The sequence below is a fragment of the Pipra filicauda genome, unplaced genomic scaffold, assembly GCF_003945595.2.
Source record: "Pipra filicauda isolate LSUMZ 115617 unplaced genomic scaffold, ASM394559v2 scaffold629_size504944_pilon, whole genome shotgun sequence".
NCBI lineage: Eukaryota > Metazoa > Chordata > Aves > Passeriformes > Pipridae > Pipra > Pipra filicauda.
The window spans coordinates 1-17,830 of NW_024104786.1; the positions used below are offsets into that span (position 1 = coordinate 1).

General features: G+C 61.6%; 1 protein-coding gene across 3 annotated transcripts; it reads right to left on the reverse strand.

Annotated features, from left to right (window-relative positions):
* Nucleotides 1–719: 719 nt before the first annotated feature.
* Nucleotides 720–16,597, reverse strand: LZTS1 (leucine zipper tumor suppressor 1). Of its 3 annotated transcripts, none has more exons than XM_027717471.2 (4): nt 16,494–16,597; nt 3,476–3,876; nt 2,171–3,004; nt 720–1,483 (listed from the first exon to the last, which is right to left on the reverse strand). In XM_027717471.2, exons 2-4 carry the CDS (start codon nt 3,818–3,820, stop codon nt 818–820), a joined length of 1,845 nt encoding a protein of 614 aa, XP_027573272.1. In that variant the 5' UTR covers nt 3,821–3,876; nt 16,494–16,597; the 3' UTR covers nt 720–817. The 3 variants fall into 3 exon arrangements, with proteins under 3 accessions (XP_027573272.1, XP_039244196.1, XP_027573273.1); XM_039388262.1 differs by lacking the exon at nt 16,494–16,597 and adding an exon at nt 15,753–16,220; XM_027717472.2 differs by lacking the exon at nt 16,494–16,597 and having other exon boundaries at nt 3,476–4,001.
* Between the last annotated feature and the right edge of the window lie 1,233 nt (nt 16,598–17,830).

Below are 17,830 nucleotides of genomic sequence, written 5' to 3' on the forward strand. Positions count from 1 at the left end.
ACTGTGGCTGGGACACTTCTCCTAGCTCTGAAATCCAGCTGCTGCCTGGCAGCTGGGGAAAGGGACGCCAGGGAGTGCTGGGCTGGCCACGGCTCACCCAGGGATGTGCAGGGGGGGTGCAGGGTGGGCTGTGCCCTTCAGTGAACGGAGATTTCGGTGGGTTTTGGCTGTAACCCGCTGGGGGGGTGCAGGTGGGGTCCTTCCTGAGGCACTGCAGTGGCCCGAGGGTGGGAGCAGTGGATGTGCCAGTGGCAGGAGGTGGCTCCGTGGTCCCACAGCGCCCTGGGATTGGCACTGACGGAGAAGGGCGAGGAGGTGTGAGAGCAGCGTGGTGCTTCCTGCAGGGAGCTGGACGTGTGCTGTGGCTGATTCCCTTCAAAGGCAGTGGGAAGGACCGTGGTGTCCCCATTCCCCGGAGTTTTGGTGTCCCCATCCCCGGAGCTGTGCCCTGATCCCTCCGAGCCTGGAGCAGAGCACCCCTCGGGCGCTGTGCATCGACGGGAGTTAATCTGCTGAGTTCCTGTTCCCTGACCACCCCATCGCCGGCTCCTCAGTCCTCCCAGGGGCAGAAGGGGCACTGCCGGGGCGGGGGGGAGCTGCTGGCACGTCACCACTGGCACGAGTTGCTTGTTCACCTCTGTAACACGACAGGCGACGGGGAGCACCGGGACGGGCAGGGAGCGGGGCCGGGAGCCCCCCGGATAAATACATGGCTCAGCTGGACTGTACAAGGCACGGGCAGCGTGTCCCCCCCGGGAGGGACACCTGCCCCGAGCTGCAGGCAGGGCAGGGCAGGGCAGGGCAGGGCAGGGCCGGCTCAGATCTCGGTGGCGATGATGTCCTCGTAGGGCACGTCGGCGCCGGGGATCTCCAGCTCGATGGGCTCCTTGCCGTCCTCCCCCGCGGCCAGCTGCTGCAGCATCTTCTCCAGGTTCTGGTTCCTCTTGTACATGTGCAGGTAGCTCTGCTGCAGCTGCTTCTGGTAGTGGATCACCTTCTCCTTCTCCTCCTTCCACGTCTGCCGCTCGTGCTGGAAGCCGGAGGTCATCTGCTCGTTGTTGTCCCGCTCGGCCTCCAGCTCTGCCCGCAGCCTCTCCACCTCGCCCTGCAGGGCTTGGGCCTCCTCCAGCCCCGCACAGGGCCCGGGCCCCTCCCGGGCCTCGCTCAGCTGCTCCCTGAGGACGGCGAGCTCCGTGCGCAGGTCCACGATCTCCTGCTCCAGCAGGTTCACCTTCTCCCGCAGCAGCTCCGACTCGTTCTTCTTGCGCTGCAGCTCGTTCTCGCACACCTCCAGCTCCATGGCCTTGGTGCGCAGGGACACCTCCAGGTCCTGGGTCTTCATCTCCAGCCCTTCCATCTTCGCCCTCACCTCCTTCAGCTGCGCCTTCAGGCCGAGGATCTCGGTGGTCTTGGTGTTGAGCTCCGTCTGGGACTCCTTCAGCTGCTGCTTCAGCAGGGAGATCTCCCCGGATTTCTGGCACACCTGTGGGCAGGGATGGAGAGCCCGAGTCAGGGGACAGCCCACGGCACACACAGTGCCCCGTGTGAGCCATGCTGGGCACAGCTGGGGCTCAGCGTGTGGAGACACCGAATTGCAGTTATTTCTCTTGATTTAGAATTAATTTAATTAGGATGATTAGTTGTACTTAATATTAAAAATAATTATTCATAAACTTCGGGATTTTCATCAGTTTAACGCCCTTTGTTCAGCAATACCCAACGAGTGAGTAAATTAAGCTCAAGCAGGGAGTGGAAGGTTTTACTGCTCTCTAACAAATGGCCGTGGCAAGTCCAAGTAGTTCCTATTTCCACGTGGGAAGGCAGCTTTACTGCTCCTCTGGGGCAGGCAGCTGGAAAACCCTGTGCTGGAGGCTGGAAATGCCAGGTTATTTTAATGACTGAGTGTTTTTATGCACTGGCTGTTCCCGTGGATGATGGGAAGGGCTGAGGGGTTAAGAGGGGCGGTGAGAGCCTCAATTACAGCTCACAGAACTCCTTGGGTTTAACATCCACATCCCACAGCCCTGCACCCCCCGTGGTGCTGCTGGGAGGCAGGAATAGAGGTGGAGAAGGGCTCCATCTATTGCTGCTGCCAAAGCTGCCCCGTTCCACACTCACACTCTGCTCTGGGCACCCTCAGCCCCAGGTTTGGTGCCCCGGTGCCACTCACCTCCCACTGCGTCTCCTCCAGCGCCGGGGCGAAGCTGGTCTTCTCCTTCTCGTAGGACCTCAGCTTGGTCTCCAGCAGGTTCTGCTCCTTCATGAGTTTCTCCAGCTCCTCCCGGAGCTGCTGCTTCTCCTGCTGCAGCTGGAAGACCTGGAGGTGAAGGACCTGCTGCGTGCGCTGCGTTTTCTGCGAGGTCTGCTTGAGTTTGCTGTTGCACTTCTGCTTGAGGCCCTCCAGCTCCTCCTTGCAGCGCCGCTGCTTCTCCTCGTAGGCCTGGCAGGAGCTGATTTCCTTCTCCTCGAAGCTCGACTGAAGCTCCTGCAGCTCCCCCTCCCTCTCCAGCAGCTTCTGCTCCAGCTCCTGGATGGTGGACTCGTCGGTGGAGATGGGCGAGCGGACGCAGGCGGTTTTCTCCGCGGCTCCGTGGTGGTGGTGAGGGGCTTTGCCGGGGTTCAGGATCTTGTTGCCCCCGTCGGAGAAGGACATGGCCTTGAGGCTCATCATGTTGCTGTCCTGGATGATGGCACACTGCAGGATGTTGTGGGCAGAGCCCCCGAAGCGGCTGATGGGGCCCATGGGGGTGACGAGGGGGTCGAGCTGGTAACTGCTGCTGGTGCTGTGGGTGGGGAGGCTGGACATGGAGTTCCTGCCTGAGTCAGACAGACCCCCCGAGCACAGCACGGGCTTCAGCTCCTGCTCCTTGGCTTTCTCCGGGGGGTGCAGGGGCGGGGGGAGGTGCCCCCCGCTCTCAGGGGGGGAGGAGGAGTGCAGGATGGCCCCCGAGCGCGGCAGCACCGGCTTGAAGGCGGTGGGACGGGCAGGAGGCTTGTCCACACCCTGGGGGAGAGCAGAGCCCGTCAGCACAGACCCAAACCATCAGCACAGACCCAAACCATCAGCACAGACCCAAACAATGCCATCTGTCCCCCCCCACACCCTCTGTCCCCAGGGGCGAGACCCCCACGGCGGGACAGCTCCGCTCTCCCTCGAGGGCCAAAAGCTCGGGAAGATGCTGATGGGTGAAAATGCCTCTGCTGGGAGATGAAGGGTGTGTTTGGGAATTAAAGGGTCTGTGTGCCTTGGATCACATGGCACGATTTTGGATCATGTTGCTGAGCCCAGTCCCCAAAAGCCGAGGGTGGCACAGTGCCCCCAGCACCTCCCTGCTGCCCCTCTCCTCCTGCTTCCCACCCCAAACTGATCTCATGGACCACGGCCAGGACAGCCCTGCCGTGGGACCTGCACCCCCTCCGAGGATGGATGGGGCCCAGTGGGGCACCCCTCACTCCCACCATTCCCCCCACTAACCACTTCCAGCTGGCTGGGGAAGGGCAGCAGCTTCTGCGGCGTGGGCGTCCCGAAGTCGATGCTGCTGCCGCCAGCCTGGCCCAGCTCCCCTCCGGCCAGGGAGGTGTAGTCCCGGTGGGAGCCGTGGGACTTCTGGCTGACCTTGATGTAGAAGAAGTCCTCATTCTTGCTGCTTTTGGAGCCGGACTTGTGTCCGGAGTCCTGGGAGAAGCCGAAGCGGAGCAGCCCGTCCGAGTAGCGGTTGAGCTTCTTGAGGTGGGAGGGCTTGCGGAGGCGGTAGTGGGAGGCGCGGCAGTGCTTGCTGTGCAGGCTGTGCCCGGAGATGAGGCTGCTCACGCTGCCCATGCTGGTCCCGGCGGGGGCAGGGCCCGGCTGAGCTCATAGCAAAGCCGGCGGCGGGTCTGGGGACACAGAGACAGCGGGTCAGGAGCGGCCACGGGAGCGGGGGGTGATGCTACAAAGGTGGGGTTTGGGTGAGAGGGGACACCGAGGGCAGAGCTCAGCGGGGGCAGCTCCAATCTCTGCTCTGGGTGAGCAGCAACAGCACCCTGGAAGGGCTGGAGCTGTGCCAGGGCAGGGTCAGGCTGGATCTCAGGGAAAGGTTCTTCCCCCAGAGGGTGGCTGGGCACTGAACAAGCTCCCCAGGGTTTGGTCACGGCCCCCCCAAACCTGCCAGAGCTCCAGGAGTGTTTGGACAATGCTCTCAGCACAGGGTGGGATTGTCGGGGTGTCTGTGCAGGGCCAGGAGTTGGACTCTGATCCTTGTGGCTCCTTCCAGCTCAGGATATTCCACAATTCTGCCCTAAGCACACCTCGCAGGCACAGCTGGGCACATGCCAGTGCTGACAGGGTTTGTGCCAAGGGCACCTCTGTGCACATCTCCCCTGTGTGCCCAGGGGTGGGTGCAGATGGACCAGCTGCCCCTCGGGCATGTGAAGGGACAGGGATGTTTGCTGGGGCTGATCCCCCCACTCCCAGCCCCGTGGGAAGGAGGGTGGCACCCAGGGAAGAGCAGAACTTTTCCCTGAGCCCAGGGATGGTTCCAGGAGCCTCCCACGAGTTGCCCAAGTCCTCCAGGCCACAACTCCTGAATGGCCAGGGGCATCCTGCCCAACGCCCAGGGGGCTTGTCAGGAGCTGCAGGTTACAGCAGGAGGGCTCTCTACAGGAGTCTCTAAAATGACAAGAGGAGGAAAAGGGGTTTGTAGTGATTTTTAGGTGCCTAAGAGGCATAATTTCAACAAGCACCCTTGCCTTCTGCTTTTTGCACGTGATGGATCTCATCTCCTGCCAACCAGCCGCAGTCACAACCCTCTCCTGCACCAGCCTGTGCCCCCTGATTCTCCAGTTTTCAGTGCCCCTCTTAACCTGCCTGAAAAGGGAAGCTGTGAGGTTTAATTACACTTAATGTCTGTGCAGCACTTCAGAGGAGGAGAGGCCTCGTGTGTGTGCTGAGTGCTGTGAGGAGGGCTCAGAGGGATGGGGGGCTCTGTGCTCGCTCTCTCTGCTGGGGGGAAAAAAGATGTAGAAAATAAACCCCCAGCTCCTGGTGGCCTTTGTGGCTCTTGGCTCCCAGAGCCAGGGCTCTAATGGAGATCCACCTTCCATCCAGGTAATTAGGGGGAGAAAGGAGGAAAGCACGTAATCCAAATGAGTTAAATCCTGTTGGCACAGGATGAGCAGAAAGGAGACATTCCTGCTCCTTTGGAACAGCTCAGAGCTCCCAGTGTTGGCACTGTGTGATCCAGCTCTTCTCCAGAGCTACCCCAGGCCCAGCTCCCATCACCCAAACAGGAATCCTGGGGGTTCAGAGTGTCCCCTGGCAGTGGCACAGGGTTGGGTGGTGCAGGGGGTGTGCCAGGGCGTCCTCATCCTCCAGCTCCAGGCAGTCACTCCTGCGTGTTTCCCACTCTTGGATATGTCCTGCCTTACACCTGCTCCAGTGCCAGCCCCTCTGCATCCCAAAACCAGGGCAACACCGACCTGTGCCCACCCCTCAGCTTCAGCTGCTTCCTTTTCTCCACACCCCGAGGACCCAGATTGATTAAGTATCCAAGGAAAGTCCTGGAGAGGCAGATGATACCATTCTAATCCCTAAATCCATTTTGGGGGGATTAGGAGGAGTAAGCAAGCACCGAGGCCTGAGCTGCTGCCGGGATGCTGATGTGTGAGAGGTGATAAATGACTTTGGGCTTCCCTCACTCGTGCAGGGGAAGAGGCAGAGAGGGCAGGGAGGGGCAGGAATCGCCGCAGGGGAGGGGATCATTGGCACAGGAGGCAGCAGAGCTGCCAACTGCGGTGACAGCAACCCCAGGCAGGGCTCAACACGTGCCAGGGAGCAGCCCTGGTGTGCTGACACATATTTTACACCCGGGTGTATTTACAGGCACCTATGGCAGAGGTGGTGGGGGGGGGAGGTTCGATCCCTTAAACCAGAGGTTTCAGGCTGCGTGGAGCTGCTGCTCCAGGAATTCCAGGCTCTCTGTCCCCTCGGATAGATGTGCCCTTGGGTTTTTGGGTGCCTGCAGGAGAAAGGAGAAATGCAGAAATGCAGGGAGGGAGAGCCGGGACTTTCCAGCCTCTTGGCAGGAGGTGTTTCAATCAATCCCAGCCCTCCCACACACGCCTGAGAGGGTTGGGCACCTCTTTTTCTTCTCCTTCCCCCTTCCCACTTAAAAATGAACACTTTGAAAGCAGTGGAGGAGTTGGAATTCATGGGCAATGTCTGCAGGAAGGGGAAGGCTCTGGAGGCAGCACAGGCTCCCGCTCCAGCTTTTGGGGGACCTCTAAAAGGGGGACCAGACTTGTCCCCCTCCTTGTTCAGCCTCACATTGGCATCTTCCCTGCATCACACCCAGTGACCGGGTGGCTCTTCAGGGAGCCAGATCAGTTCGCTGAGCCAACCCACACCCAGTCATTACGTGCACACAGGTATCTTTGGCTGTGTGGATACATACGTGTATTTTTAAGGGGTTTGCAAGCTCGGCAACAGGCACGGTTGGGTCGGGTCGGGCTTTGCTGCAAAGTGTAAAACGGGTTTGGGGGTAAAAAATGAAAAGTAAGTGATACTGAGAGTGCAGGCAATGAAAACGGGGGGTGCCCCAGCCCGGGCACTGCGGTGGCAATGTCACCGTACCAGCCTGGCTCTGTCCCCAAAGCCAAACGCTGCAGCCCCCCCCCCCGGCTCAGCCCCAGCCCCGCCGGGCTCTCCGCGCTAAATGTGATTACCCTGAGCCGCGATTTGCCCCGTCACTCATCAATTAGCGTCACTCATCAATTAGCGGGGAGAGAAAGCCAGAAAAGACAGGAGCCTTCTCCTCCCGCTCAGCAAAGGAGCCCCTCCGGGCTCGTTTGTCGGCGCCGCGGTGGGGAGGGGGCCGGGGGGGCGGCAGCACGAGCCCGGCCCCCCAGAGCAGTGTCTGTGCACCGCGGCCCTTCAGGGGCTGTGAACAAAACCCCGGAATCACACAACAGTCAGGCTGGGAGGGGAGCTCTGCAGGTCACCCACCCCCCAGGTGAAGTGGGGAGGTGTGGGGGGGACCCGCGGTGCTCCTGGGGGGACAGACCCCCCAACAAACACTCAGGCAGTGTGGGTTAAACCCACGGGATCGGGGCTGAGCACGTGGATGCTCCCACTCCTGCCTGTGCAGGAAGAGGGGGGAAAAAATGAATGGCATCTCATCATCCCAGTCATGCCTTCCCTGCACGTGGGAGAGCAGCTCCTTCCCGTCGCCTCCTTCCTCAATGGGCTGCAGGAATTTAATCTTATCTCCTTCCCAGCACGCTTTCTTTGAGGCTTTTCCCTCTCCCCTGCAGAATTCAGGCAGCAGCTTTCCCTCCACCTTCCCCGACAGGTCACCCTCGCAAAAGAGCCCTCGTTTCCTGCCGGGCTTCGCGGAGTCACTTCGCTCCCTGCTGATCCTGCTCTTCCCCCCTTTCGGAACGCCAGAGCTTCCTTCTTCCCTGCAATCTCTCGCCCACTCTTTTTCCCCTCTCGAATTATTATTCATCCTTTCTGTGCAGATGCTCCCACACATTTGGGTGTTTGTTGGGAGAGGCACAGATAACACAGGGAGCAGCTGCCAGGAGCCCGGCTCCGGGATCAGCCTCCTTCCTCTTTCCCTCGATCGCTGCCAGGTGATGTGCCCCCGTTTCACGCGGTGATTCGGGTCTTTGAGGCACCAGGAATGCGGCCCTGGGGGGAAATGTGGGCATTTCTGTGGCGAAAAGCCCCGCACGCGCCTCGTGGAGCATCCGACTGATGCTTTGAGTCCAGCCTGGGCTGTGCGAGCATCTGCCCGTCCCCGCCCCAGCTCCTGCCTGCCCTCCCCGTGCCCAGCTGGAGCCAGGCTCTCCAAAACCTGCTCATTTCGGTCTCCAAAGAAATGGCAGCAATAAGGGTTTGGAGAGCGCCGACCTTGCCCCCTCCCCGTAATGGTCCCCCCTCCCCGCGCTAATGGGGGGCAATTCAGAGCCTGCCCGGGCAGGCGCCAGCCCGTGGTGCTCAATTGTGGCTCGGGGCCCCACGACAAGGCTCCCATTCACCGCGGGCCATTGTCCCCTCTCCTTCATTGTCATTCATCGGGATCGGTTTGATGGCAGGCGGGCGGTGAATGGAGCACAAAGCGCGCACCATGTGTTCCGCCCCGATCTGCCCGCGGCCGAGGGGGACACTCGACAGGAAGAATAAACCAGCCTCAATTACGCGTTACATCCACTCTAATAGCCCGGGAGTCCATCACACTTAATGTTGTTTCAATGAACAGCGAGAGAATTCACACCCCCCGCCTGGCGCTTGTTAGAGGAGCCGCCGCTGCCTTTGGCAGGGGGTCGGGTGGGCTTCGTGCCAGCGCGGCGGTCCCGGACCGTGCCGAGGCCCTGCCAGTGCGCCCTGGCAGCCGGTCATCCTGCTGCAGGCCCTGCAGGCGAAGGTGCAACCGCTCAGTGGGGGGAAAAAAGGCGGAAAAAGGCAATTTGCCTCAGTTTCGAAGCCCCTCGGCAGCACCGAGGGTGGCTCAGGCCAAGGGCATTTGTGTCACCCTTCCTCCTGCTGGAAAAGCCAGGAATCAGCGCTGAATCCAGCATCAGCTTTGGGAAGGGCTTGGAGGAGCTGCGGGCACTTCCCTTCCCTGCGTGGAGCGACGGAGGCCCCGCTCCTGCCCAGGGATGTGGCTGTGCTGGGAGAGCAGGGTGAAATCATCCCTGGGAGGATGTAGGTGGGACTGTTTGGGGAAGCCAGTCCTGGAACGAGAGGAATTTCTCAAATTAACAGTGAATCACGTTGGCAGGGCGAGCTCTGAGGGTCTGGGCTCCACACCCACCGTGCTGCTCCTGCTCCCACACTGCTCCCACCGCTCCCCTGGGGCCGAGCAGGGAGAGGCTCCTGTCCCTGCCCGGGGACGATTGCTCAACCCTCAGAAACCTGGTGTCAGCAGAGTCCTGTGACTCCCAACACCTGCGTTTCTGCAGAGCCTCGTGTTTCCTCCGCAGCAAACGCTGCCCAGGCAGCTGTTCTGAGCAAACACACGGGCTGGGAGAGGGCTGGATTATTATTCCTTCTGTCCCACAGCCCGAGAGGGACGTAGAAGTGAGACAAACCACCTTGCTGGTGGCTGAAAGGTCACAACCACAGCCAGCAGCTGTTTATTCCCAGGAGAAGCCAGTGGGGAGTTCCAGCCCATGGGGAAGTCATGGCTGGGCTGGGGAGGTGTAACCGCCTGGAGCTGTGTCAGGGCAGGGTCAGGTTGGATATTTGGGAAAGGTTCTTCCCCCAGAGGGTGGTTGGGCACTGAACAGGCTCCCCAGGCTCTGGGCACAGCCCCCCAAACCTGCCAGAGCTCCAGGAGGGTTTGGACAACGCTCTGAGGGACAGGGTGGGGCTGCTGGAGTGTCTGTGCAGGGCCAGGAGCTGGACTCTGATTCTTTTGAGTCCCTTCCAGCTCAGGGCGTTCTGTGATTCTCTGAACTGACCCTCGGGCTCGGAATGTCACCCAGCAGTGTGGTGATGGGGGACACAACATCATCCCCTGCCCCTCCTGCTCCCACCTGCCAGCCCAGCCAGCGGTCAGAGCTGGACTGGTGCCACTGCCGGGCTGTTTGGGAAGCTGCTGCTCCCTGCCCAGCCCACTGGAGGCTGTCCAGCGTGAGCATCACTTCCTGAGCCAGCCCAGTGTGGCTGTGCACCGAGCAAGGAGGGATTTCTGGAGCTGAAAGGCCTCAGCTCTCCCCAGAGAGCTGCAGTTTGGATTAAACAGCTCCAGGGGCAAGGAAAGCCAAGCACTGTGAGGAGCTGGGCTTCAGACCCCCCAGGCCCTCCCCTGCTGCCCCTGTCTGACCTCGGACAGGGGCTGTTCCCACGGGCATCGCTGGGGGCAGGCACAGCATCAGCAGGGAACAGTGGGAATATCCCGGGAGCCTGGTCCTCCCTGTTATATCCACCTTGGCTTGGTCTGCAGCCCTTCTTTGCTCTCCTGACACCCCACATTTCTGCAGGTCACCCTCAGTCCTGCCTGTGGCATTCCCAGCTCCCTGCTCAGCCCAGAGCCCAAGTGCTTTCCCCCTCTGTTTTAGGTTAAATTAACTGCAGGGCCCTCCAGAGCTCCCAACCACATGCCAAACCCTACCTGTGCCACCCAGATCTCCCCAGTTTTATTCCCACCCCTGCCAGCAGCCTCCTGTCACAGGGATTTTGGAGCTCATCAGTGATTCAACGGCACCCACACAAGTCATATCAGTCATGCTCCGGGGACAAAGGAAACACTTGTATGAGACATAGTTAAATATTCCTGGGGTGGAGAGAAAGATCTTTTCAGCTTAGCTAATTCCTCCCAGCATCTGGCTTTTCCCACTAATGAGCAACTAATACTGCAATTAAAGCCCTGCTAATTGGGAACTCAGAAATGCCGCTCCTGCTCCCTCCTGCTTTTGTCTTTTTGCAGGTTCGGGGTCTGGCCGAGCACACCTGGGTGGTGACACTGTCACCAGGGAACGGCCACCACCTCCTCACGGGTGAATTCACTCCCCTCCCACGCCGGGGACCAGCAGATCCACGGGGGAACAGCCACAGCACCCAGCGGGGCAGGACCCCCTCTGCTGACAGGGGAGGGTTTTTTGGGGGGGAGAGGTGACACCTCCCAGCAGGTCCCACCTGGGGTGGCCCATCCCTGCGAGGCAGCAGGTGCAGGGGGCCGGGGTTGGTTATTTTGGGAGCCGTCTGGGGCTGGCAGGTGGTGCCGGGGTGGGCGACAGCTGAGCTCGGAGCCGCCGGGCCCCTCCTCGTGCATCCATTTCCCACCTCGCACCACACAATCTGCCAGGGCTGGGCACCCAAAAACCCTGCCTGCTGGGGGGCTTTGGGCAGCTCAGGGGCTCTCTGTGCATCCCCTCCTGGGCCCTGTGACTGCTGCCTGTGCAGCCCCAGCTCCGCGCCCGGTGCTCTTGGGTTTGGTGTTGGGTTTGCCTCCCCTGCACCTCCCCCGGGGTCCAGCTGATGGAAGGGCTTTGTTCTGTGCGGCTAAAAATAGCCAGGACTTGGTGTAACTCGAGATGAGCCCCAAATACTTCTCCTCCCAGCTCTGCTGCTTCCACGGGCTCTGCACGTGTCTTCCTCCGTCCCCCTAATCACGGGTGAAATGAGGGCCAGAGAGCGTTTCCCCCGGGTTATGACAAGATGGGAGCACCAAGGGATCCTTCCACAAGCCACCAACCTCCCCAGGCACCAGGGAACACCTGGGCTAAGGCTCTTTCTGCTGCAAAACCCCCCACAGGATCACACAGGGGAGAAAAGCATCCTCTCCACGTTCAGGGAAAATTTAGAAGCGGTGCCGCAGGCTGCCATGGAGACAGGGCTCTGTTTGCAATCCTCCTGCTTTTTTATTGTCTCTCCCCCTCTCCCAGGCTGCTGAAAAGCAGCCAGGAGCAGGGCTGGCATTGCCCCCCGTGCTCCTGGTGGCCACACTGCCCAGCCCACCTTCCCTGGCTGCCCAGCTGGGTCCCCTCTCTGCTCCCTCACCTCCTCCAGGTGCCACTTTTGGCACCTCCCTGCTGCGTCTGGGGGACCATAAAGCGGGTTTCTCTCAGCCTTGTTGGGTTCAGGGGCACCAGGAGCCCTGCCAGGGTGCCCAGCCCTGCTCTCCCTCACTTTGGGGATGGCCAGGGAGGTGAGGACATGAACAGCCAGGGGCTGGGCTGGGGCATGTTCCTGAAATCACAGGCTGGGGACTGTCTGAGAAACAGGAGGGGAAATAACCGGCCCTGGCAGCAGCTGAAACCCCTCAATCCCTCTCCTTACCCTTAGGAAAACCGGGAGTATCAGAGGAAGAACTTCTCTGGGGTAGGAACTAAGGATCTTCCAGCAAACCAACCTCTGTGTCAAATCTAGGCTTGACTTCACAGAGCTGAGCTCCAAACCTGATTATTTCTGTGCTGCCCTTCCCTGTTTGTGATACCAGTTACACCCTGGATTTGTCCAAATGTGGGTATTTCCTCCCCTGCCTGATGCTCAGTGAGGTGGGAGCTGAGAAAAGGCAACTTCTGCAATCTCAGGCCTTGCTGCAAAAGCATCTGCTGCTGCTGTCCCCTCAGCCTTCAGCTCCCTCTCTTGTTTCCCAGGCTGTTACCTCCCTACCCCTGCTCTGCTTCAATGCAGCAGCAGCAGCAGAAGGGGGGAAAAAACCCAAAAAACAACAAGACAAATTCAGTTCTCGCTTCCTATTTTCCTCCTCCTCTATTTTTCAGACTTGGCCCGTTGGTGAAAACCACCCCTTTAATGCCTGGCTGCCAAATAGAGCAATTCTCTCAACAGAGAAATGTACATCAAAGTTGCAAGGAATATTCAATTAACCTTTAAAGGAGATCATCCCTAACTGGCTTAGAGAGACGTCGCTAAATTGTTTAAAAAAGCTAAACACAGGCACTTGGGTTTCGGAGGAGCAGGTCTGTGGAGACAGTCCTGGCTGCTGGCTCGCTGAAAAAAAAAAGGGCAATTAAATATCTAAATGTTCTTTCCAACTGGCATCCTGAGCTAGAACCTCTGACAGGGTTATCTTTGCTTAGGCAAGTGGCCAAATCCACGGCTCTGCATCTAGGAAACGTGGAATAACTGAGAGAACAGCGATGGCAACAGCTCCTGGGATCTCTGGAGAGACGTCTGGGAGGCTTTTGCTTTTCCAGGGAGAGGGCAGAAAGCTCCCCTCCAGCTCTCAGAGCCGAGCACTGCCAGTGCCCAGTGGGGAGGGATGCTCCATCCTCCACAAGTCAGAGGCTCAGGGGATGAGGCTCTTCTGTAAATCATTAAAAATCCTCTTATCTGGGAGCGTGCACAGGCATTGCTACCCTCTGCTGGAGGGAGCTGCTTCCTCAGAGGCCTCTGTGCTGCCACGAGGAGATAAAGGCAGATCTTTTAGCCCAGGAGGAAAACTCCTGCCTGTGAGGAAGAGGAAGGACAGGCTGGGAATGCTGCTGAGAGGAGCCAGCCAAGGGCTGGCAGGAGCCAGCAGGAGCCAGCAGGAGCCCCAGCACAGCTTGTGCAGCCCCTGCCCCTGGATTTGCCTCCCCAAACCCGGGCAGTGGCCACCTCTGAGCACACTCAGCGCTTCCCACGAAGGATTTGGGAATTGTTCACCCAGCTGAGCCCTCCTGCTCCTGGTGGGGCTCCTCTCCGTGAGCAAACAACCCCTGTGCAGGAGAGTCTCTGCGAGCCACGTGCCAGATCTTTGTGCATTCCCGGCTATTTTTAACTAATCCCTGATGGAAACTGTCCGCTGGGGTCCTGCCACTGCTGCCCTCCCTGCTCTGGTGTCTCCTCCCTGCATCCTGCCCCTTCCACAGCTCCTGCACCTCTGCATCTCCCGGGAAAAAGCCACAGCAGCAAACCCAGGGGCAGCTGGCAAACATGGAACACCAAGGAAACGAGGCAGGGGGGTGGATTTTAAGACCTCCCAAGAGAAAGAAATACTTAAAAACACGCAAGTCAGGGCTTAGGGGGGAGACTGGGGGGAAAAAAACCTCTGAGTTTCCTGTCAGGGTGAAGTGCTGGAGGATTAAGGTCCCACAGCTCGGGGTGCAGGGCATGGGTGGCACTCGTGGCTCTGTTATGGAGCCGTGCTGGGCCATGGTCCTGTCTCTGCCAGCCTGGGCTGCTTTAGGAGCAGTTCTAGCACCAGTTTTAGCACCAGTTTTAGCAGCAGTTTCCCGGAATAGCTGCAGTGCTACTACGTTTTCACACTTGTCCACGCAGCACCTTGTACCACAGGCACTGAGCTCCGTCCGTGGGTGACTGAGTGTCCCCGGGAGGGACCCTGGAGCTCAGCTCTGGCTGCCAGAGCTGTTTCTCAGTGGTCTCAAGGAGAGCAGGTCAATGATCCGGGGTTTTGCTGCCTCTTGCACCCAGAGTGGCCGCTCTGCCCACCCCTGCGTGCTGCACATGCCTCACCTGAGGCTCACCCGAGCATGACTGGACCTGCCCACCGCAAAACAGAGGCTCCCAGAGAGGGGCAAAACAGTGATTTAGGGCTGAGGACACACCAGCAGAGCAAGGGAGGCGCGGGATGGAGGAGCATCCCCATCCCTGCTCCGCGGCCAGCACAGACACCCCCCCTCCTTCTGCCCAAACCTGGGGTGGGGAAGGGTCTGCCCTGCACACCCTGGGCACGGGAATCCTGCCCTGGAAATCCCTGTGCCCACCTCTGTGGCTCGCAGAGGAGCCTGGCTCTCCCGGAGCTCTCGTTTTTCCTGCCCGAGTCTCGCATCCCTTCGCCTCCCACCCGCTGCCAGCGCCGCCTGCCAGGGAAGAGTGACTAAGGGGCGGGTGGGAGGGAACGGCTCGAGCCCGATTTAGCAGCCTGCGGTGCCAAGGGCAGCGGGAGGGCCACGGGCACGGCCGGGGGGCTCCGAGGGCGGGGGGGCTCGGCCACGGGAGCCCGGAGTATCCCCGGAGCATCCCCGGAGCAGGCGCTCGAGTCCCCGAGGGTGCTTGGGCAGCTGCCACGAATTGCCCCCCCAGGGCTGATCGCGCCGAGGGTTTTGCGCTTCCAGCCCTTTGTCCCGCCGATTAATGGCCCCGGTGATTAATTGAGCGGGCAGGGCGGCTCTCGGGGGGCTCTGCAGCCCCCGGGAAAGCCTGGCAGGGGGTGTAGGGGTGAGCTGGGCACACGGGGGGGAGCTGTGTGATGGTGTGTGACAGGGCACAGCCAGGCTGGCGTGGGAGGCTGGGACCAGGCGAGGAGCAGCCGGACGGGCTCTGCCCTGGCAGGGATTTCAAAGGGAGGTTAATCAGTGTCTGGAGCGATGGGAGATAGTGGAGGCTCACGAGGAGTTTCTCCCCGGCTCATATTCCACTTGCCGCAGCCTCCAGTGCGGAAAACAGGCTCTGGGGAGGGAATTTGGACAGCCATGGAAACGCAGGCCTGCCTGGGAAAATGGGTCAGGGGCTGGTCCCTCTGAGCACAGCGAGGCACGCGTGGAAGGAGGTCACAGGCCCCACTCGTGAGCACCAGAGAGAGAAACCCCCCCAGCGCTGCTCTGCCGGGGCAGGAGGTGCCCAGGGAGGGCTCGGCACTGCTGGAAGGAGCTGACACGGGGGCCAGGGGGGTGGTGGCAGAACGGGACAGGGGAAGGCAAATGCAAACTGCCCGGGGAGAAAGGGATGTGCAGCAGGGACGCGGTGGTACCAGGTAGGGGGTGTGTGGGCATACCTGGATGGGAGCTGTCAGGGCTCCACCAGAGTCCTGGGCCCGTTGGTCCCACTTGTGTGGGACCCTCCTGCCACACCCCTGGGGACCTGCCCTGTGGCCACAGACCCCTGAAGCACGAGAGAAAGTAAGGTGATCTCTGCAGAGCCCAGGCAGGTGTCTGGCCTGTTCGGACAGACAGCAGGACGGATACTCCTCAGCCGGCTGAGCAAGGACAGGAGCGCCGCGAGCCGAGCCCGAGACCCGTCCCCGCGCTTGGTCCCCGCTGGATTCGCTGGGCCGTGCGGCTCTGGCGCTGAAGGCAGAGCGTCAGCGGGGTGAGCGGCGACAGCCCGGAGCTGACTCCTGCCACAGCCGTGGCAGCTCTCCAGCGCTGCTTTTAAGGGCGAGATTAATCCCCGGCTTTCCCGGAGCCGCGCGGGCACCCCCGGGAGCTGTGCGGGCTCTGCGCGGCACTGACCCCCCCGCCCACGCCTTCACCTGCCTGCGAAACCAGGCACAGCCCCTGCACGGCGAGGGGACATCGCCAGAGCCAGCGCTGCGCACCCGAGAGAAGGCTGAGCCCCCTCCAGCGATCCCCGTCTGTACCTGGATGATGCCGCATCCAGGCGCAACTGGCATCTCCCACGGAGGTGCCCGATGATGCCCACGCCGGGCACATCCCCTGCGCTGCCTCATCCCCTTCCTTCGCCCCGCGCTGCCCGCACGCCCGCGGGCTCCGGCGGCAAAGAATCCCTGCACGGGCACGCAGCCCCTCTGCCGGGGTGGCTCCGTGCTGATGACAGCAAACCAAAGGCATCCGCTCCTTTCCTTTCCCTTCCCGGGGAGTTTGGGGACGCTGTAACCCGAGGCAGCCCTCACCACCGAGGTGCTGAACACGCAGAATTTTCTCGCTGCCGTGCGAAAAAGAAGTTTTCCAGACTTCAGAGGGAAAGCGAAAAGCCAGAGCCGAGCCCCGGGGGAGCCGCGGGCGGCTCCGGCCGGGCAGGGGGGGATGCGAGCCGGCGATGGGGGCGAGTCCAGCCGCCTCCCCGACCCTTCGTGCCCGAACCCCGCGCCCCGTGCCCGGCAGAGGGGCTTGCGGGGCACCCGGGCTGGGGGGTTCACCCCGAAGAGACGCGCCCCGATCGCAGTGCGGGGAGTCCCCCCCGGCGCAGCTCAGCCCCTCCTGGTCCCTCCGGTCCTCCCGGACCCCCATCCCTCTTCCCGGAGCTCCCCCGCACGTCCCGCGGCGCTTCGCCGCCGCCTCCGCCCCCGCTCGTCCCCCTACCCGGAGCTCCCGGGCACGACCCCCTTCCCCGGTGCCCCCCGCGTGTCCCCCGTGCCCACCTCGGGTGGCCGCCGTGTCCTGGGCGCGGTGCGGGGCTGCGCGGGGCTCCCGGTGCCGGCCCGGCCGCAGCATCCCCGGCTCGGCGGCGGCGGAGGAGGAGCCTTGGATGGAGCCCCGCGCCCCGGGACCGCCCCGGCGCAGCCCCCGCCTTTGTGTGCCGGCCCCCGGCCGCCCCCAGCCCCGCCTCGGTCCCGCGGGGGGGAGAAGCGGGGGTTTGGCCGCTCGCTCTGGGGGCAAACGCTGAGGGAGAGGGGAGAGGTGCTGGGGGGGGGGGGGGAACGCGGGTAGATTGGGACTATCCCGGCACTGGGATTGAGTCTGGCGCTTTGGGAAGCCCTTGGGGAATAGAGCCGAGAGCCCGGGGTAAGCTGCGGGCACCGGGAGCGCGCCCGGCCGGGGAAGGTCCGGGCTGAAGTTCCTGTTTTGCTTGATTCGGAGCGAGCACTCGAAACCGAGCCTCCCATTAGCCCAGTTGGGGATGAGCAGCGGGGTGTGACCGACACATGTCACACCTAGTCCTCACGGCAAAAATAAGGCAAAGTTCCCAAGGCCTATGACCACCGGGAAGGGAGTCGGTGGGGCTGGGAATTGCTTTGGGAATTGCAGACCTGGGGGGGGGGGGGGATCGGCCTCCTGACCCCTCCTGGCCTCACCTGAGTGCCGATCAGTGCGAGGGATGCTCGGAGGGAAACCCCCGGCCATCTCCGCTGAATCCCCTTCCTGCAGGGCACGGGCTGGTCCCGCTTCTTGTAGCCCGAGCAGTTTGTGCCTGTCCACAGGTAAGGCCCATCCCGCTCGTGCAGGAGTGATTTTTCCAGCATCAGGAGGAACCCGAGCAGGTTTCCCACCACCCTGTGACTTTCCCAAGCAGGGAGCAGCACCCGGTGCATCCCTCGGTGCTCCCCGGAACCGGGCTGGCGGTGCAGTCACGTTCCCACATCCCTTCCCTCCCTGCACATGTGCCCCTGGGGAGGTCTGTTTGCCTCCCTCTGCCTCACCTGGTCGCTAATCTCTTCCTGCAGGAGGCAGGTTGTGCCGAGTTCGCCCTGGGCGCTGACGCAGCGCTCAGGAATCCGTGGGCAGCTGGAAGCACATCTGGACTTGCCCCGCGCGCGTGGGGCTGCGGGGCCGTGTCCCGCTCAGGTGTGTGGGGCTGTGTCCAGCTCAGGTGTGTGGGGCTGTGTCCCCCTCAGGTGTGTGGGGCTGTGTCCAGCTCAGGTGTGTGGGGCTGTGTCCAGCTCAGGTAATGCGGGGCTGTGTCCAGCTCAGGTGTGCGGGGCTGTGTCCAGCTCAGGTGTGTGGGGCTGTGTCCCACTCAGGTATGTGGGGCCGTGTC

Excerpts from the sequence above, each read along its gene's own strand:
- LZTS1 (XM_027717471.2), bottom strand. The coding sequence starts at position 3,820 with ATGGGCAGCGTGAGCAGCCTCATCTCCGGGCACAGCCTGCACAGCAAG. Across the intron at positions 3,005-3,475 it reads TCCCCAGCCAGCTGGAAGTG|GGTGTGGACAAGCCTCCTGC; the intron begins GTTAGTGGGGGG and ends GCTCTCCCCCAG. Across the intron at positions 1,484-2,170 it reads TGGAGGAGACGCAGTGGGAG|GTGTGCCAGAAATCCGGGGA; the intron begins GTGAGTGGCACC and ends CCCTGCCCACAG.